Source organism: Aythya ferina (assembly GCF_964211825.1).
Source record: "Aythya ferina genome assembly, chromosome: 1".
NCBI classification, from domain to species: domain Eukaryota; kingdom Metazoa; phylum Chordata; class Aves; order Anseriformes; family Anatidae; genus Aythya; species Aythya ferina.
Window position 1 is genome coordinate 111,074,696 of NC_140296.1, and position 20,681 is coordinate 111,095,376.

The 20,681-nt window shown below is 44.5% G+C and overlaps 3 protein-coding genes across 19 annotated transcripts in view; 2 read left to right on the forward strand and 1 right to left on the reverse strand.

Annotated features, from left to right (window-relative positions):
* Positions 1-5,952, forward strand: part of MPZL1 (myelin protein zero like 1) — a 36,135-nt gene extending 30,183 nt beyond the window's left edge. For all 5 annotated transcript variants that reach the window (XM_084511975.1, XM_084511978.1, XM_084511976.1 and 2 more), the window contains 2 exons: positions 273-378; positions 5,406-5,952. In XM_084511975.1, coding sequence (XP_084368101.1) covers positions 273-378; positions 5,406-5,507 — 208 coding nt within the window. In that variant the 3' untranslated portion in view covers positions 5,508-5,952. The remainder of the gene's footprint in view (positions 1-272; positions 379-5,405) is intronic.
* A 6,698-nt stretch (positions 5,953-12,650) lies between these two features.
* MPC2 (mitochondrial pyruvate carrier 2) lies at positions 12,651-19,452 on the reverse strand. The gene is made up of 5 exons (XM_084512397.1): positions 19,260-19,452; positions 16,958-16,998; positions 14,707-14,791; positions 13,549-13,660; positions 12,651-12,893 (listed from the first exon to the last, which is right to left on the reverse strand). Exons 1-5 carry the CDS (start codon positions 19,363-19,365, stop codon positions 12,836-12,838), a joined length of 402 nt encoding a protein of 133 aa, XP_084368523.1. The 5' UTR covers positions 19,366-19,452; the 3' UTR covers positions 12,651-12,835.
* A 398-nt stretch (positions 19,453-19,850) lies between these two features.
* The window catches only part of DCAF6 (DDB1 and CUL4 associated factor 6), an 86,042-nt gene continuing 85,211 nt past the window's right edge, over positions 19,851-20,681 (forward strand). For 3 of the 13 annotated variants that reach the window (XM_084512536.1, XM_084512532.1, XM_084512539.1), the window contains exon 1: positions 19,855-20,106. In XM_084512536.1, the coding sequence (XP_084368662.1) occupies positions 20,013-20,106 (94 nt within the window). In that variant the 5' untranslated portion in view covers positions 19,855-20,012. Of the gene's footprint in view, positions 20,107-20,681 lie in introns of all 13 variants that reach the window. The other 10 variants (XM_084512528.1, XM_084512535.1, XM_084512533.1 and 7 more) reach the window with 8 other exon arrangements.

The following is a 20,681-nucleotide window of genomic DNA, read 5'->3' on the forward strand; positions in this document are numbered from 1 at the left end:
CTGGAGGAGCTGCTGTCGCATGTTAAAGTTGTTCCTTCACGTTGCTCAGCAGTGAGACTCTAGGAGGAAGAGCAGAGAAATGACTAGGGAGAGATGGAGAATTATATGTGTTTATTCCAGAATCCATTATGTTCACTTTTACTTTGGCATAATCTGCCACCAATTTCATCTCGCCATCACTCGTTTTTTGTTTTTGTTCCTTTTTTTTGTGTGTGTGTGTGTTTGTGCCTCTTGAACATTGTCGTGCAAACTCTGCTCTGCCACCTCGTCAGCTGCGGTACATCTGAGAGCTTGATGTCACCGGTTAAGCAGGCTCCGCAGAAGTCACCCTCCGACACAGAGGGTCTGGTAAACAGCGTACCCGCCAGATCACACCAGGTAAACTGCTTACTGCTTCTTTCCGAAGCAGGATCCTCATGGAGCGTGGGGAGATGGTATGGAAAAGCTAAAGGCAGGGTGGGACATGTGAATTAGGTGCTGTCTGTTAAAGTGATGAGGGTGGGAGGATGTCTGATCTGAACAAGGGATGGGCAGCAATCCCTCAGAGATGTAGTGCATCTGAAAGAACAGTATTTGGTATTTGTTGAGGTAGAGTTTTATGTCCTTTTTGTACTTATGTACGAAAAAGATGGCTCTGTTATGTGCATTAACATAGATGGTAGTGAAGTACAAGTGTGAGATCCTGAAGAAGACGAGGAATTCGTAGTGGGTAGCTGCTGGAGATACATGGAGATAATATTGTCTACTAGATGTGTAACACTCTACAAAGCTGCCTAGGCTGTTCTGGGATTGTGCTGGGGAGGAATTTTCCTTAATCTCTCATCGATGTGGGGGTATATGCTCGAAGTGGCATGCAGTGCCTTTACATGAAAATGAGCCAGTGCAATGCAAACGCTGACCAGTGATGGTTAGTCTGAAGTCACTCTTGCTGCCCAAAGTGCTTTTCTGCTGAGCCACATAGCTTTTGTGGGCTTGAAATTATGAAACTTTGTCTTGTTCTTGCTGCTGTTGGCAAAGTTCTGCTAACTTTGAAGGACAAAGGTAGCTCTTACTCTGACTAATCATCTCATGGGAAATTAGTCAGAGGGCAGAGAGCATGCATCAAACAAGGACTCTGTGCAATATATAATTATCGGCCAACAATGTGCAGGATTTCCATATCTATAAGGTGTTTCTTACCTCTTGATTTGTGTATGCTCAGCAATTTTCTCATGGAGGCCTGGGTTCTGAGTGAGTTTATGTCCAAAATGGACTAATTCTTAGTAAGTCACCTTTTAGGAAGTGTCTACTATAAGTGTGTGGCCTCTGAGGGGTTTCTAAATCAGAGCTGACACCTGCTTTCTTCATTTCTCTTGAAGAGGTAATGGAGATATGTGTTAATACTACAGGAAAAAAATACAGTGCTGAGTGAGATGGATAAAGTCAAGGCCCTTGGTCTGTTGGGGATTTACAGTCTGCTTTTGAAGTACGTCTTGTTCTTGGCACGCAGTACTTCCAGAAGTCAAAGTTTTAGTATGTAGGCCCACAATGTTGCCTGATGACTTCAAAGAGCAGTTATTCTATGAACCTAAAAGCACTATAATCAAGTGATAAGGTTTTAAAACAGTTCTGATTTTGACTGGAGTGGGTCTGTTAATAGCAGTCTGCCTTTAAGACCTAGATAAAGCTTGTCTGATTTTATAAATATTCAGCTGAGCGACTCAGAACCACTTATTTTCACTGTTTCTTCTTAGCAGATACATTCTGTCCTGTCAAATGTGTATATGGTGTTTCTTTTTCCATGCCATCGTTCTTGACTTGTATTCTACTATGACTGTTATATGGATGAGAGAGAAATACATTCCTAAATGCGTTTCCCAGATGGATGTCCTTCTTTAGCTAGTAAGCTGGGTTGCAACAGGCAAACTGGGAGGCAGGGTGTGTTGTCCCAAGAAATGCTCACTCCAAGGTGGCTTCTATTTGTCATTTGTATTTCTGCTTTGTGAGTTGTTGATTACTCATTTCTGGGCAGGCTGAAATACTGTTCATCTTAAAGTACAACTTCTGCAGAAGTACATTTCTGATGTACAGAGCAGTATGGCACAGAGATCCCAAGTGGGTAGGTTTATCAGTGTAGAAGCTGGAAGCACTGAAGCTACGTTAACTTCAATGCAGACCTCAGGCCTGCAGGAATGTCTTCAGGAATAACTGAACAAGCTTAGTCTGGGCTCTGTTCTGAGCTTTGGGCTGGACACCAGGACCCTAGGAGGGAGCAGTTCATGGTGCAGAGAATCCTGACTTAAATTTCAGATAAATTTCCTGGGGCTGGAATCTGTGGTAGTTCCAACATCTTCCAGAATCTAAAGAACTTGAGAATACTGTAGACCACATGGTGTGGTGGTCTAACTTCATAACTCCTTTCTTTTGCTGTACCTTGCAATTCGTGACTCTGCTGACAAACTTTTAGCAAGGTATGGGTATACCTGCTGCTCTTTTTCCATTGGTTTGAATGAAAAAATCACAAGACTTTGGGAAATGCAGGTTATTTTATGGCAGTGCTGCCCTTTCTCTTAGTTCTGAAGAGTCAGAATGATCTTAGTTGGACTTAGGTGAAAGTTCTGAATTGCTTAGACTTTTCTGAAGCTTTTACTTATGGAAGAAGAGTCTTCACAAAGATTCAGCTGGCAATAAATCAAATAGGTGAGGCATTATAGCAAATTCTTGCTCCTCCTTTTCTCTGCATCAGCTAATCTACCATTTGTTTAGGTGACAGTGAGCATATCCAAACAACGATAGCTTGATTTGGATCAGGTGACCACAGCAAGTCAGATCCTCCATCACCACCTGACATGCTGGTTGCAGCAGGATAACTATATTTAACCAGGCATAAAATTAGAATAGTGATAATACTGATCCTGAGCAGTGAACTCCTGTGGTTGAAAACTGACCCATCAGAATTTCTTGAGCAAACCTGAAATGTCAGAATTGTGAGTATTTTATGAAGCTGTAGATTTTTTTGAACTGATACAAAGTGCTGTAGAGCTGAATTCACCATATCCTTAAACTGTGGTTTCAGGCAGATGAGAACTCCTAAATTACTTACAAATAAACCTTAGGCTTAACTTGTCTTTACGTTTTCATAGACTGAGCTCTAATTGCAGTTAGTAACATGATCTAGATACAGTGTTGGAGATCAGAACAATGTGAGAATCAACAGTGGGGTAAAAAAAGGTGTTTTTTCTAAATCCCAACTTTTCTAGGACATCTGTATTTATTTTTTTTTCCCCAGCATTTCCACAGTCTGTTATTTCTATTCAGCATTTTATAGCTGCTTGTAAGTTTCCATCCTTATTTCCATCCCCTTCCTCTACTCTTTTTCTTTATAACTTGGGAAGTGCTTTATCTGGAAGGAAGAAAGTTTGGGTTTAAACTGCTTCTCAAGGAGAATGAGGCAGGTGCCTGATTTGCCTTTGTGCTGGAAGGAAAACAGCTGTACAGAAGTGTACCTATGGGCCTTTGAAAATTTCCTTTTCATCTTTGGCTAATTGCTTTGGGAGATAGATGGAAGGCTTTCTGTGTCAGTTCCACAGAGATGCTTTCTAATTTGGCAGCATACCAAAAGTACTGGAGAGAAGAGAATGGGAGAAATATCTGTGAAAGCTTCTTCTCCCTTGGACCTAAGGGAAACAGTAATGGAGTTAAATGGGTGAAATGGTTTCGAGGCAAAAGCCCTCAACTGAACAAGAAGATCTGTCCTTGCAATTTTCCCCCTCTTTCCTCCACCTAGCAGAACAGTCCCTTTCTCTCCCGTGCAGGTAATGTTTGTGTGTGGTCTCTCCTCAGAGATCTGGTAGGTGGTCACAGCCTTCCACCCTGTGCTTGTCCGTTGTGGTGTGCAGAATTGGAGCTGCGGGTCAGCCCTTTCCGTAAATGTCCCACCTTTACCTTGTCAGGCACTTGCTCTTTGTAGGCTGCAGTCCTGCCCCCAGCCCATCTGGAACAGCTGCAGCTTGCCTTCCTGTAGGCTGTGTTTTGGAGGACATGGTCCTTTAGGAAAGTGCTGGGGTGTTTGCATGCCCTGCTGAAAGACAGTGCTTTTCTGTCCTCCACTTCACTCCAGCAGATATAGCAGAGGTGTGTGGCTGTGTTTCAGTCTTTTCAAGGAAAACCTGTCAGTACCTGTCAGTGCTGGGCAGTGCTGAACAAGACTGGCCCGAGAAGGTGCCAAGCACACCTTATGTGTGAAGTTTGGCGTGATGGTTTTCGGCAGTTCTCTTTGCAGATCTGCACCATACATTGGACTGGTTGGTAGCAAAAGAGTGCCTTGATGGCTTAGCTGACCAAGGATTCAGTTTTACACTTTTTTTTTTTTATTTTTTTTTAAACTCTGGGCTGGGTTGGCTTAAAAGTGAAGTAAGACTCCGCATTACTGCACCATTTTAGTATTTTCTGGCTTGCTGCTGTGTGAGCCTTGATCCCATCAAGTGACTGTGGTGTCCTGAGGTGGCTGCAGGTTTATTTTATCCCTCAATTATATCCAAGTGGTACAGCTGTGGTGAGATTTATTGTGGAGGAATGGTTAAGTGAAGTAGGTCATGTGAATGTTGAGCAACTAGGAGGTCGCGAGCTAACAAAGTATCAAACGCAGCTCATATGAGTCTGAGAAAGTGCGTAAATGAGTCTGAGAAAGTACGTAAAATCTGGGAGGTTTCAGGGAGGTTTCAGGTACAAGAACATGATATCTGTTGGTGGTCTGGGAAAATACTAACTGTGTTATTTCGGTTGATGGGAGTGAGAAACTAGCTGATAAAATAGAGAAATGCACTAACCAATCATGAGCTTAGCTTTTGCAATATGTATGAGCTAATTATATTGAATTAGATAAAAGACGACTGAGCTATCCAATAAATCGAAGTTCACTGATCACTCATATTGAGCGTCTGTGTCTTCCTTCCGTCGACAACAAATGTCCTCGCAACAATTTACAGGGCTTGAATGGTAGTAAGCACACGAAGAACACTCTGCTATCTACTGGTAAATATGTAGCATAGTTTATCTTGTAAAATATTAAATCTGGCATGCATATGACTAAGCCACATATCTTTCTCTGCACCACAACATCTAAGAACTGCTGCTTTCCAGAACAAAGGATTCTGGATTTTGCTGTTTGTGAGAAGGCAAGCAGCCTTAGCATTATTAAATGGAGGAAATCCTGCTGTTTGGCACGCTCCCGATAAGAGCAAGGTGGCAGAGTAGAGCTCATTTATAGGTGAGGGCTCATTCCACTTGCTTTAAAGTGTCACTAGCAGTCATAAGAGCTGTGTGGTCTTGTTTTAGCTTTGGTCTTGCTGTAGCCCTTGTGGAAGGGAGGGGCGGTATGACCTATCCTGAGCAATACTGATTGTGCTTTTTTATTCTGTTTTCAGGGCCCAGTCATTTACGCGCAGCTAGATCACTCCGGAGGACAGCACAGCGACAAGATTAACAAGTCAGAGTCTGTGGTCTATGCTGATATTCGGAAGAACTGAAATGAGATCCTAACCTATCCAATGCAAAACACGCATTCAGACTGGAATTGCTTAAACAAAATTTGACCCAGAGAACTCACATGTGGCCTTTGATGCCTAGGCTAGGACCAATGCATGTGCATACAGAGGGAAAGATATATATGAATTGTGTGTAAATAGTCTATTTAATCGTACAGAAGTGAGACCAATGTTGCATGTTGAAATGCGGTAAGAATTCTGCTTATAAATTGCCAATATTCTTTTTGTATCTTGTATGACGAGAGAGAAAGTGGAAATTCACATCACAGTTTTTAAATATTTTTATCTTGATTATTAACGGAGAAACTGGAAGATAACTAAGATTTTAGGTTGACCTCGAGATTTTTTTTATTTTTTTTTTTGCTTATGGGGCCTATTTTTCGTTGTTGTTGTTGTTGAGGTGAATATAAAGGTAACTTTCACAGGGTATTCATATTTCCTTGGTCAGATTCTCAGTACAAGCTGCCTTCTTGCATGAGGTAGACATTCTCACTTGGTTTTGTAAGCCACATTGTGACTCCTAGTTATCAGAAACGGTTATCTTACCACTGCAAGTGAAGGAAATGTTTAGGCCTACCTGACCTGTGTAACACAGGTCGCAGAATTGTTTACTTCTGTATCGAGCCCATATATTCAAGCCCAGTCCTTTAAGGTACAGGAATAGTGCCGACCTAATGACTTTTGTGAAATTGTAGTTTACCTGTGAAAACTGAAGAACTAGCGAGCTAGAAGGATAAGAAACAGTAACTCTAGGTGGTTGAAAAGTTCACTGAAAGTCTGAGGCAATGAAATGTTTCTTCCTCATAGCTGTGTCACTTCATATAAGCACAACAAAATGGGCTCCGAGGGCTCTGGAAGTTGTAGTATTCCCTCATCTCCCCCTTGTCACTCCATTATACCTTTGTCACTTCCTAAGAGATGCTTTATCAGTTCTCAAAAGCCTCTAAATGGAGGCTGAATGACCTCTGGAAGAAATTTAGAGCTTCCCTTTCGTTTTGTTGCCTTTTTTTTTTTTGGTCGTCATTATTGTTGTTTGTTTGTTTGTGTGTTTTCATAACCTTTATTTGCACAGAGGATGCAGTGGGCAGTTTATTTCCTTCCTCTCTGCAAGTCTACTACTTGAATACAATTTCCCAGCTTCTTGTTTCAAGATTATACTCCTCATAGATTGATAGGGATCTCAAATCGTCCTTTTCTGCTGAAGAGAATCTTTCTTTAGCTGACCCATTTGTATCCTGAAATCCAGTGTTCAGGACTTGAAGTGGCACTCCAGCTGAGGTCTTTGCAGACTAGCATATAGTAAGAAGGATTTCTGTTTTGTACACCCTAATGTGGTGTAGGCTTTTCTATACCAGTAGATAATTTTCAGCTTGATCTACCATAACCCCTTCTCTCTGATTTTCAGCCATTTCCTAATTCAATCTATTTCACAAAATCAGTCACAGAATGGTTGAAGTTAGAAGGGATCTCTGGAGATCATCTGGTCCAACCGTCCCTGTTCAGCTAGAGCAGGTGCCCAGGACCATGTCCAGTTGGGTTTTGAGTATCTCCACAGTTGGAAACTCTTCAACCTCTCTGGGCAATCTGTTTGGCCACTTAAAGTAAAAAAGCATTTCCATGTGTTCAGATGGAATATCCTGGTTTTAAACGTCTGTCTGCTTCCTTTTGTCCTGTCAGCGAGCACTAGTGAGAAGAGTCTGGCTTCCTCTTCAGTCATTTTTCCCAACAAAGTTGGGTACACACTCATCAGGATCACACTTGGCTGGTTTCCTGACAACACCTGCCTTTGTAAGGAGCATCACTAAAATCAGGGTGAATCCTACTGCTTTCCCTATGAACTACGCTCTTTCTCCCCAGTATTTGTTCTACACTTACAAAGTAACAAAGCTTTTGATATGGTTGATGGGGAAACCTGATTTTGATCTGCCTGTGCTTATGCCTGTGCATTACATAGAATCATAGAATCATAGAATATCCTGAGTTGGAAGGGACCCTTAAGGATCATCAAGTCCAACTCTTGACACCGCACAGGTCTACCCAAAAGTTCAGACCATGTGACTAAGTGCACAGTCCAATCTCTTCTTAAATTCAGACAGGCTCGGTGCAGTGACCACTTCCCTGGGGAGCCTGTTCCAGTGTGCAACCACCCTCTCTGTGAAGAACCCCCTCCTGATGTCAAGCCTAAATTTCCCCTGCCTCAGCTTAACCCTGTTCCCACGGGTCCTGTCACTGGTGTTAATGGAGAAAAGGTCTCCTGCCTCTCGACACCCCCTTACGAGGAAGTTGTAGACTGTGATGAGGTCTCCCCTCAGCCTCCTCTTCTCCAGGCTGAACAGGCCCAGTGACCTCAGCCGTTCTTCGTACGTCTTCCCCTCCAGGCCTTTCACCATCTTCGTAGCCCTCCTCTGGACACTCTCCAACAGTTTCATGTCCTTTTTATGCTGTGGTGCCCAGAACTGCACACAGTACTCGAGGTGAGGCCGCACCAGCGCAGAGTAGAGCGGGACAATCACCTCCCTTGACCTACTAGCGATGCCGTGCTTGATGCACCCCAGGATACGATTGGCCCTCCTGGCTGCCAGGGCACACTGCTGGCTCATATTCAACTTGCTGTCTACCACGACCCCCAGATCCCTCTCTTCTAGGCTGCTCTCCAGCGTCTCATCGCCCAGTCTCTTTCTCCCTAGACATTTTAGAGTAGAAGGGAGGAGGGTGATGAATTTAACTATCAAAAACTCAGTGCTCTGAGAAAATAGGGCTGTCTGTCCTTGGCTCTGAATTTTTATTTATATTTTTTTTCTTTTGGAATATACTGGAGAATCTGAGCACAATACTGTTACTTCTGGTGCTAACTATAGGAAATATGTCATTGTTTTTGTTTAGTTACAGGTATGTTCATAGAACCTCTACTGAGGAGTCTCATTGCAAAGCTGCTTGGATCCTCTGTATGAAGACAGATTGAATTTTTAATTATTTTTTATTAGTGTTGAGTTTTTTATTTTTTTTTTCAAAGAAAGAAACAAACTCCCTTACCCCTAGGAGCAGTAGTACAAATTGGTCTGAATCCCTCTCCACTGTGAAGGCTGTTGATTTATTATTTTTTTTCGGTCATGGAAACATGAGCAAAGTTGCTTAGCTGGAATGGACAGCTTCTACAATGTAGCTGTTACACAACTTATTCAGGCTGAAGTCAACAGAACTTGAGGCAGTATGAGACAAAACTGTTTTGAACTTTCTGTCAGTCAGATTGTCTTAGCTTGTTTAATCAGGTGTGGTAACCTGTGCTGATGAAAAGGACTGATGCTTAGCTGGCTTATTTGTCTCAGGTGCAGAGGACTTCCAATTTCCTTGATGGGTAGCAAGCAAAGGTTAAAGTCAGTCAATGTCATCAGATCCCGATGTTATAGTGACCAGAAATTCAATTCTATGTCCTCTGCTGGTATTCTCTTAATTCTCCAAGGCTGTTTTGCAGGTGGAAATGAACAGCATGTACTCCTAGGAAAAATGAAGCATGTTGTTCTTGACCAGTTCCAGTACTGCTGCTAGTACTTTTTGGGTCCATCTATTTTGGAAAGAAGTACTGTGTGGCTCGGATGGAGCTGGGGAAGGTCTGTGTGATTTACAAGTTGTTTCCTACAGTTTAATGTCCTTTTTGTACTGTGGTGCCCAAAACTGCACACAGTACTCAAAGTACTCTACTCTCCGCACCAGCGCAGTACTCTACTCTCCGCACCAGCGCAGTACTCTACTCTCCACACCAGCGCAGAGTAGAGCGGGACAATCACCTCCCTTGACCGACCAGCAATGCCGTGCTCAATGCACCCCAGGATATGGTTGGCCCTCCTGGCTGCCAGGGCACACTGCTGGCTCATATTCAGCTTGCTATCAACTACAACCCCCATATCCCTCTCTGCAGGGCTGCTCTCCAGCGTCTCATCGTCCAGTCTGTACGTATAGCCAGGGTTGCCCTGTCCCAGGTGCAGGACTTGGCACTTGCTCTTTTTAAACTTCATGCGGTTGGTGATTGCCCATCTCTCCAATCTGTCCAGATCTCTCTGCAAGGCCTTTCCACCCTTTGACAGAGTCAACAACTCCTCCCAGTTTAGTATTATTAGCAAACTTACTCAAAACACCTTCTAGTCCTACATCCAAATCATTTATTAAAACATTGAAAAGAACTGGCCCTAAAATGGAGCTCTGGGGGACCCCACTGGTGACTGGCTGCAGCCTGATGTAACCCCATTTACCATAACCTTTTGAGCCCTACCTGTCAGTCAATAGTTCATCTATTGTGTTATGTTTTTATCTAGCTGTATCTAGCTGTATGCTGGACATTTTGTCCAGGTAGCATTCTGTGAGAAGCCATATCGAAAGCTTTACTGAAATCTGAAAAAATTACATCAACTGGCTTTGCTTTTACATGTAAAAGTGACCTTGTACTTACTGTAGAGCAGTTTTGGAGCACCAGCCTGGGCTCTAGCTGCTAAGACAGCTTGCACCCTCTAGAGACAAGAACATGAATGGCATCAGTCATCTTTTTCTCATCCCCAATTTTGGACAGTACAGCAAAGTGAAGGTTTTGCCTATACTAACAGTGAATATTTTCTTCCTTATTACTGATCAGCAGAAATGGATTTTGAAGGTGATTACGTATAAAGTATCAATCTACGTAAATTAGTAGTTGTACTCGGTATGTCAAATCTCCATCGCTCTGTTTGATTTTAGCAGTTGTTCTGTGAGGGAGGTAGCCAGCCTGTTCATTGAATGGCATTCAAGGCCATTACAGGCTGGCACATATTTTCCTCTAATTAATTGCATGATGTGTCATTGATAACCGGAGAACTGTAGGGTTTTGTTTTCTCAAAGCTTTAGTGCTATTTCAGTTTGTGACTAGAAAAACTGGAATTAGGTTTTTAACTTTTTTAAACCTGTGAGAACTGCTTAGGTAACCATCTGTCTTGTAACTGCAGTACGTGTATATGTGCAACTTAGAAGCTGCATTGCCTTAGAGTGGATTCATTGAGGTAAAGTGTGGGCCGTTTGATTTATAACCAAAATACTTTCAGTCTGTTTCAAAATCTTGTCTTGGAATTTTGCATTATTAATGTATCTACCTAAGACCTCAAATACAAAACATTCTTACAGTATAGTAGGTGATGGAATTGTTTTCTCTGTAAACTGACAAAGGTGTGAAGGTGGGTAAGACTTCTGGGCTGTGGCCATACTGCTGTGGTGCTAATATTTAGGTAACATTTTACATGGGAGACTACAAAATCATATTAACGATGCTCAACATTTGTACTCTTCTTGAGGCTTCTCCTTTCCTTTTCTTCACTGCCCTGAAGCTACTAAGCCCTTTCGTGTAAAAGTAGTTTTGCACTCTAAAATGAAGTTCGATGCCTTTTGTTATCAGTGTGCTGTGCAATCTCTTCTATCTCCCTACAATGCCAGCTCTTTTTACGTGGTAAATATAACTGGTAGCATAGACAGGATACTTCTCATAACCCTCCATCTTGGAGGTATGCAAGAGAGCAAACACCTGTAAGACAGGTGTATAATCTGTGTGAGGGAGCTAGATATGAAATGCACGTCCTGATTACATGAAAAGCCAGGGTATTGACTGGTAGTGGTTTTGCTTTTACAGACTCATCTGGAAACAGTTATCTTGGATATTTTTTCTTGAATGAACTTTCATGTTTTCTATTGTAATCTTGTGAATATTTTAATACACTTTTGTTTTCCCATTACTGGTTTGTTGGATGAGTCTCATCTGGTCAGGAACTGGGAAGGGTCGGGGGGCTGAAATACACTACCTTTCTTCCTGGCAGTGTTCTTCAGTCACTGCAGTCTCTGTCAGCTCAGCAAACACCACACAGCTGGAGGGTTCACCGTTTGAGATGATACCGTATATTACCACTTCAGCTAAGAGAACTAAGATACGCAAGTAAGAATGTTTGAGGGGACAGCACACGCCTCTAGCAGAATACAGGTAGGAGAGAAGCACCTCCATGGCAGGACAGCCTCTGAAAAAGGGGATCTGACCGAGTATCAGGCACATATCTTAGAAGAAGGGAAAATGCTGTCCTGCACAATTACTTTGTACTGGCTAACACTTTATACATAAGTTATACGTAAGTATACATAGGGCAGAGGAGAGACTTAATCTGAGACCATTCCAAACTCCAGTATTTCAAAGCATTCACTTTACTGAAGAAGCAACTCTGTCTCAATTATCTCTTTTCCCTCAGATATTTACTGATAGCTTTAGTAGAAGAGGTCTCTGACCTCTGATCCCAGGGGAAGCTGATAGATGCCATGTTCTGAGCATGACTGCTTTATGCTTCTCAGCAGCAGAGGGGTTTTTGCAGCATAACATATAGCCTTTGCTCTGGTGCATTTCTCTCTTCACAGGAAATTAAATAGGGAGAGAGGGTGACTTTCAGAGGTTTCATTCATAAACATGCCACAGATGAGAGCAAACCACTTCCTCCAAAGTTTTGGAGAATTGACACGTACAAGTTTCCTGACTGCACAACTTTACAGAAAATCTGTATGTACTTAAGGAGGGCACAGAAAGTGAGTAACAGATGTTTTGGCTATTTATTTTTCACATTCCCAAGAACCAGGTACTTAAATATGCCCATCTAGTTGTGCCCTCTAGCTGTAGGGGATGACAGAAGCTTAAAAACAAACAAAAAATAACAACAAAAAACAAACCAAAACCCATACTACTGGCATGTATAGGCTTGCCCTCCTCTTGATAAAGGTGGCTGTGGCCCAGAAACAAATCAAGATATACATGACTTGAACCTGATTCAAGATAACTTGAACCTGAAAAGAATATCCTTAAACTACCAAGGAAGAATATCAGAGAATAAAATGCAGGTGTCACTGTCACTGGCTGCTGAACATATGGTATAACCCCACACAGGGTCTCAGCATGACATTTGAAAAGAATTACTTCCGTCTGGGACTTTGGCTGACAGTCACTGATACCATGTCACTCCCACGTGTTCAACAGAGTCAGATAAGGCAGGGCCAAACAAACAATTCAAGGCACAATCCACAACCAGTTTCTTTTAAAGAGACAACATAACTTTCCTAACACAAGACATAGCATTTTACTTAAATTTAAAAGGTTGCACTTTATTTAAGTGGATGGAGATACTTTGTTATTTGCACTTAGAAAACACTTGCTTTTGAGACATTTAGATTTCCCCATCCATTTTCTCAGAGGAAAAAAGGTTAAAATTAGTGAAGCTAGGTCCCATGGGGAAGGGTTTGTGCGTTGCTGGATTTGACCTGTAGGGTTAAGCATCTTTTTGCAGCAGCTGACCTTGTTGTTTTGCTTTTAGCTCCTGATTATACCTGTAGGAAAGAAAAACACAGATTGAGGATAGCGCTCCAGTTACAGTAACAGCATCTTCATAACAATGTATTCAGCAAAGGAGGTTTCAAATTCCTATCCTGAGTTTCTACCCTCAAGTCCAGGTATAACTTAGCTTAGGTAAGAAGCTACCAATTAGCTGCTAAGCTAGTTTGCATTACTTCTCTCCAGTACTGAAGGAGCCAGAGAACTCCAAGTTTTCCCCTCGAGAAATAACTTAAAAAAAATAAAAAAATAAATAAAAATCAAAATGCTGCTCTACTTAAGAACCCTTTGATATGGCTGGAACTGATCAGATTCATCAGGGAAAGCTGACAGAAGCACAAAGCTTATGAGGTAGTCTAGGCTTTTTGTCAGTCAGACCTACAGCTTTTAAAGAATTCCTTAAACCTAGAAACCTTACATAGGTCTCTTCTTAAAACACGCTCTAGGTATAATGAAAATATTTAGAAGCATTCCTCCTACTCACCTGGAAAACTAAAAATGTAGCAAAAAAGTGCTGTAATGTTTAATTGCTCAGTTCTTCTTTCGTGTTATACTGACACAAAGACTGGGGGAATTTATGAATTCATGGTTAAGGTTAGGTGACATGAGTGCTTAATTACAACGCATAGAGAAGTCCTTCTTAATACATACCTCCATATTCGGAAGAGTTGAGAGCCACCGGCACAGCCAACAAAGAAGTTCACAGCAAACAGGCTCCAATTTTTAGGAATAATAACCAGAGAGTACCTTGACCAAATAAGGCCTGTTGAATGAGAAGTTTAAATGGCATTACATCTTTGTAGTTAAATATTCAGACATTCCCCTAACCTTGAGGACAGACTCATCGGCCAGTTGAAGTACACAGAAGCTTTACAACTCACGTTGGACAACTGTTTTTCTTCTAATTAGCTGTTTCTCAGTTAGAAGCACAACAAATGCCAGTGGGAAGGCTACAGGTATGTACTGCATTTTTCCAAAATAACGTAACCAGACAATAATTTGATACTAAGACTGATTTATGTTAAGATCTTCTGTACTCTACAGTAGTATAAACCTTAATATGTTGGCACAATTCTAGGGCAGTGGCATTTTGTTGTAGTGTATCTAGTTTGCTGCACCCATTTAGAGATTACAGAAGCCACCAGTTTTACATATCACGCACAGCACATAGCATTGAGTCATGTATCAAGACAAAGTCCAGAGAAGGAAGAAGGTGGCAGCTGTAGTTTTGATTTTCAGCTTTATTTGTCACAAGTCTCACCCCTGACAAGATCTGGTAGAACAACTCGAGTATGGAATATTGGTTTTGGCAGTGTGAAAACTCATAGCAAACAGCAGTGCAGTAGTCTGTACACCACTAAAAGTTCTTGTAGCACACAGAAGTCCTTTCCAGTTACATTAGTGTAATTACTCTAGCATTGTTTAATCCCTTCAAGCCTGTTCTAAAAAAGCCACTGTGTTCTGGACTGATGTCAAAATTTCTTGACCTGAAGTAAAGGAGGTCCCTTACTGGAACGAGTGGTATCATTGTAACTCAAGGGACCAAATTTGTATCCTAACTCAAAAAACTCACTTTGGACAATTCCAAATTCAGACACTTGTATAAAACTGTAAATAATCACAGGACTCTTACAGATATTTAATAATAAGTACAGGTCTGTCTTACAGTTACCATGTAAAAGCAACAGTCAGATCTGGCATGTTATAGCTGAGCCTTTCCTAAAGAAGTGGCTTAGTGCTGCCAATTCAAAAAGGAATGAGTACAGCTCAGATGGTGCTTTGTGAAAGTGTGGTGTACATTGGCTTTACCTGTGGCCATCAACACTGCAGACTGGGCTGTGCTGAGCTTTTCTGCTGGCCTGGTCATATCAGCCATTCCAGCACACACCAAGCCCTGTAAAGAGAAATTCATTGAGCATAAACCCAGTACCACAACATACCATGACATATCAAATGCTTCACAAAGAGAAGTTTCCTGAGTACAAGAGAGACACAGAGTTCCTGGAACGAGTCCACTGAAGACCTGCTAAAATGATTAAGGGACTAGAGCCTCTCTCATACGAGCAATGGGTGAGGGAGCTGGGCCTGTTCAGCCTGGAGGAGAGGAGGCTCGGGGGGATCTGATCAACATGTGTAGGTTTCTGAAAGGAGGGTGTCAAGATGACAGGGCCAGACAGTTTTTGGTGGTGCCCAGCAACAGGATGATAAACAGCAGGCACAAAGTGAAATAGGAAGTTTCATTTGAAAATGAGGAAAGCCTTCTTTACTGTGAGGATGACAGAGCACCAAAACAGGTTGCCCAGAGCTGCTGTGGAGTCTCCTTCTGTGGTGATACTCAAAACCCACCTGGATATGGTCCTGTGCAACCCTCCTGCACAGCAGGGTTGGACTAGGTGGTCTCCAGAGGCCCCTTCCGACCTTGACCATTCAGTGATTCTGTGAAGTTACCTTAAAGCTCAGTGTTTATTCTGTGTGGATTATGCAGGAGATGGGATGCATTGTGTGAGCAGCGTAATTACTTCTTGAGACCCTGTGTCCTTCTAGTCCCTTGTGGTGCATATAAGAACAGTTACGGGGGCTGTGCAACTGGCTTGCAATAAAATCCCAGGCAGTGGCAACTTTGTATTAGATTAAGAACAAGGTTACCTTAAGCACAGCTGCTTTAAGCACTAATTGGTTTTCATGCAGCAAGTAGAACCTTGTCTAAATAAGACCCTTCTTACTAAAGCTCAGGCTAAGATATTGTTGGTACACAGGTACACGTGACACCATACAGTCTTCGCTCAACTTCATCTGAAGAGGTAAAAGTGATTTTTTTAAAAATATAATTTCAATGGAAAAATTCCCAGTGAAGTGACAAATAGCTCGACTGACCTATTTGAGAGCGTTGCTAGCAAATACACTGTTTGATTTATTTTGTTGTGTTATTGCCATCTACTGGAAATGCAATTTGTTGTTCTGTTATAGGGCTTCACCAAAATAAATGAACAAAAGAAGCCCGAAAGCTTTTATCTCACTGCCACTAAGGGCTACGTTGTGCTCTAACCAAGAGAATAGTTTTTAAGGGTAGAGACTAGTGTGCTGCCTTACCTAACAGGGTTGATGTTGCTGCAGTAGTGTCACAGAGGTAGAGGTTTTCAGCCCACTTGGGTAAATGCTTTTGGAAGGCAACTTGCCTTTGCCATGTAGGGGAAAAGTCATTTTAATTTCTCAGTGAAGAACTTCACTGTGAGCTTAGAGAGGCCGTCCTGCACTTTCACAAAAGAAGAAACCACCTGTGTATTAGCTCTTGTGATACAGCAGCAGGCAGCAAACCTGCTCAAAAGAGTTGCCTGTATGCTCAGGAGCACGCTGTCTGGGAGACCCTCTGAAAAAGGGGGAGGTTAACCACAGTTACTGCAGCAGCAGAGCAGATTGACAACAAAAACAAGCTGCAGCTTGGTGTATAACGTGTTGCCCATGGCCTATGTGAAGCTGGGTTTTCACAACAGCACACTTACAAAGCAGCTGGCAATAGGAAGAGGAGGTTATATCCTTGCTTGTTATCAAACAAGGAGAGTGAGCAGCTTTATGATTTTAGAGCTCATTTACTTTATCTGTACAAATACAATAACCAGGAGGGAAGCAGTGAATTAGGACTAGCCACATACCTCGCACAAACACAGGTCAGGTGGGGTAATGAATTGGGAAGCAGAACCACACAAGAAGCAGAGAGCTACTACTGTCCAAAACATGTGCTTTCAGAGTTTTGAACTATGCCAGCTGACGCCTACTTTGAACAACAGCAAGTGTTTTACAAAAGAAAGCTTTCATGAAACTTTCAATGTAGAGCAGTTTTTCCACAAAGCCTTGTTTCTTTTTAGCCCTTATATCCATGGCAGGTTGCACCACATGTTTTTAAGACGATTATTGTTCCTCCATATATATTAAAAATTAGAGCCTTGGCATTAAACCTTTCTGGAGGCTCAGATACCTGCTGGGAAACTATTGCTTGCCCAATGGGTTACTTCATATTACCCTCTGATCAACATCCAGACATAAGTTGGCATCTTACACTTACCCATTTCATAATAGGTGCCCAGAAAAACACTGTTTTGGGACCTGAGGGAGGAAAGAGGGTGAAATTACTCAGTGAGATTTGGTTGGTACAATGCAATGCCCACAGTAAGTTTTTGGTGTTTTTTTTTTTTTTTCTTTTATTTTTAATAATGAATTAAACTAATACACACATGTATATATTAAAACAGCTTCTACCACCGCACAGGCTATATCATCTCATCCTCACATTTCATCAGTTACATAATCAGTCCATGGGGTTTTGCAATAGATGTTCTGTTGCAAAAAAAGGACTTTCAAGCAAACAAGATGCATTTATAACAGAAAAGTTAAGATCAGGCCAGGAAGAATAAAGCCAGTTTCTATATAATGATCTGTAACTGCACTAATGGAATTAGCATTTGAAATCTTTGTAAATTGAATCTTGTAAACTGAAGTCCCAAAATTTTATTTTATTACTGGTACTGTAACAAGTCAGTCCCTCCTTCCCTTTCCAAATCTCAACACATCTCTTCATGCTACAGAAGACATCCTGCACAGCAGCATTAGAAATTTAAAGAGTACAAATTGCAAATACAGGTATCAGGGTGCTCTCGTGGACCTCTAACATGCATCTCCGAATAACCATGTTTGTCTAGCAGAAACAATACTTCTCACCCAATCGACCTCCCACTCCAGTTTTCTACCAATAGTCAAAGGAGGATTACGGGAGAAGAGGAACAGATGTATGGAAAGAAAGGGAGAAAAATCAACCTAATGGGATCTGGAGGGTAAAATCTCCCTCTGTGGTGCTAAAATGGTAGCTGGTTGGTTAACACAATGCACCACAATGCCACACCTATAACGCACAGACCATCAGAAGTCGTTAACCTAGGACTATCGCTGAAAGTCTTCAGATGAGGGACCACAACCCAAGATATGAACCTGTTGCGCTGGGGTACAGTCAAAGCACTGCTTCTGATTTCATCAAACCACATTCACTTTTAGGTCCTGTAGGCCACTGCTCAGCCCTCAGATGACATGCGAGATGAAGCCAAGTTTTCGCTTTAATACGTTACATATTATGGTTCAAAGCTTTTAAGTATACATTATAAACACCAGGACTTTGGTTGTTTGCTTTTTACGCGTGCTAATTTTTTACTAACAATTCAGCCTAATAAAGGCCCTACAGTAACTCTTCATACTGTGTGTTTTAAAACAGGTTTGAAACAGTAACTGGGAAAAATTAACTGTCAGGTTTCTGCAGCAAGCACCTGTGAAGCCACTTACACTTTGCAGGATCAGGCTTATTGTTGTGAATATCAGTTGCTCCATAACCTTAAAGCCAACTAAGCCCTGTAGAAGGGCAGTATAACTGCAACAAAAATGGCCTTGGCAGCTTTGCATAAAGCCCTCCAAAGACCCACACGGCTCGTGACAGCGATCAAGTTTAAAACAGCAGTTAATAGCTACCAGCAGATGACTTCTTGCGTTAAGAACAGAACGTTTCACCCTACACATGATTTTTGTTCTCCAGGGTAAAAAATTCAGTCATTATTCTCTTAGGCAGCTACTTAATATTTCTGTATCAGGCTGCAAATACAGCTCTTTATAAATCCAACTTACGGAGGTTCCACAAAAGTAGATTTAATTGCTATCATCTATTTTCTTCTGAAGCAGAAATTCAAATTTGGAGTACCAGAGAACTGGGGGGATGGCGCACAAGCGATCAAATCGACATTCCCTAAACAAGCTGTAAGATTTTCAAGACATCTGATGTTATTTTTTAGTAACATTAGGTAACTTGAAAGCTCAAAGCTACGGACTACACAAGTCTGAAGCGGCTGGTGCCAAGCTTTTTGTGAGGGAGGGCTGCTGAGTGCCGTCAGGAGATACCTCTCCCTGAGGCATGCCCGTAAACAAGCTTTGCCAGGCAGCGAGAGCTCGCCCTAGATGCCGACACCCAGGAATTTTCAAGGATGAATTTGGCAGCAGCACGTCAGAGCAAGGACACTACCAGAGGACATCATGTCTGTAAATAAATTAAAAAAAAAAAACAAACAAGCAAACATAACGGCTTGTCAGAGGGCCAGGCGTTCTCCTGGCAGCTTCCTTTGTGCCGGGGAAGAAGCGAGCATTGTCCTTCGCTTGCTGCAAGCGCTTTAGGGCTTAGTGAGGGCGGCACTTGGAGGAGCCGGCCCTAAACCAGCCCAGAACTCGCTTATCTCCGAGAGACACAAGCGGCGCAGCCCCAGCCCCGTCCCCGTCCCCGCTCCCGCTCCCGCTCCCGCTCCCAAGGTGACCCCTCGCCTCGCTCAGGCCGTTACCCGCCGGGTGGTTGTAGAAGGGCCGCAGTCGCGGCGGCAGCACCAGCTCGATGCGGTCCAGCAGGCGGTGGTATGAGGCGCGCAGCCCCGCCGCGGCGGCCGCCATCTTGTGCCCGGCGGGAGCCCCCCGCTCCGATCTGCTCCGCTCCGGTCGCGCCGCTCGGTGCCACACGCCGGGTCAGCCGAAGCCCCGCCCACCGCCGCCCGCGACCGCGCTGATTGGTGGAGCCGCCGGGGGGCGGAGGGAGGGGCGCGGCGCGATTGGCTGCGGCCGCCCCGCCCGCCTCGCGCAGGCGGGAGGAGCCGTCCCGGCCTTCCGCGGGAAGGGCGAGAGCGCCGGCCCGCTCCCGCCTCAAAGATGGCGGCCCGCCAAGATGGCCGGCGCCCAACCCCAAGATGGCCGCGCGCTGCACGGCTTCACCCCGTCCGTCACTTCCCGGGCGGGGCAGCGCTCCCTGGGGGCGTAGCTTCACCGTCGGAGGCGTAGCTTCACCGCAGGGGGCGTGGCTTCCCACAAGAGGCGTGGCTTACCGCGGGGGGCGTGGCTCCGAGCGGCGGCCGGCCCCGCCCCTCTCCCTCTCCTTCTCCCTCTCCCTGTCTCTCTGTCTCTCCCTCTCCCTCTCCCTGCCGGAGCCGCGGGGCGGGGAGGAGCGGCGCGGGGCGGGGGGGCCGGGGGCCGGCCGGTTTCCATGGTGATCGCGCGGGGCGGCCGGCGGCAGCGGAGCGCCCGGCAGCCCCCCCCCGGCGGGGGCCATGTCCCGCGGCCGCTGCCCCCACCTGCTGTGGGACGTGAGGAAGCGGAGCCTGGGGCTGGAGGAGCCCGGCCTGCTGCGGCGCCACTACCTGGGTAAGGGCGGGGGGGCGGTTAGCGGGGGGGAGGGGGGGGGCGGCCGTTGGAACCGTTGGAGCCGTTGGCGGCGGGCAGCGAGCCCCCCCGAGATGGCGGCGGGGACAGGCGGGAGGGCGCCCCGGGAGGGCTCCCCCCGCCCTGCTCCCGGCAGGGACCCACCCGGCCCGGGGGCAGCCCCGCCGCCCGCAGCCCCGCGCCGGCAAAATGGCGTTGGCGGCCCTGGCGCTCCGGGCGCTCCGGGCGCTGTGCCGCTGCCGGGCGGCTCCCGGCTCCCGGGTCCCGGCCCCGGCCCCCCGCTGGGCTCGGGCGGGCGGCGCTGGCTGCCGGTCCGCGCTCGGCGCCCCGCAGCCGGCAGGCGAGGTGCTGCTACCTGTTGCACCGGCTGAGCAGCCGCAACTAATGCAAGCCGGGCGGGTGGTTTGCGCCCAGCGGTAGCGTCAGGGCGCCCAGCCATCATTCCTGCTTTTTTGTTTTGTTTGTTTGTTTCTCCCCCTTTTTTTCTTTTTTGGATAAACCTGTCAAAACCCTTGCGAGCAGCAATACGGAATAAAGCAGGTTATGTCTTTTCACCA

Excerpts from the sequence above, each read along its gene's own strand:
- MPC2 (XM_084512397.1), bottom strand. The coding sequence starts at position 19,365 with ATGGCGGCCGCCGCGGCGGGGCTGCGCGCCTCATACCACCGCCTGCTG. Across the intron at positions 13,661-14,706 it reads TGCAGTGTTGATGGCCACAG|GCCTTATTTGGTCAAGGTAC; the intron begins GTAAAGCCAATG and ends CTCATTCAACAG. Across the intron at positions 12,894-13,548 it reads CAACTCTTCCGAATATGGAG|GTATAATCAGGAGCTAAAAG; the intron begins GTATGTATTAAG and ends TCTTTCCTACAG.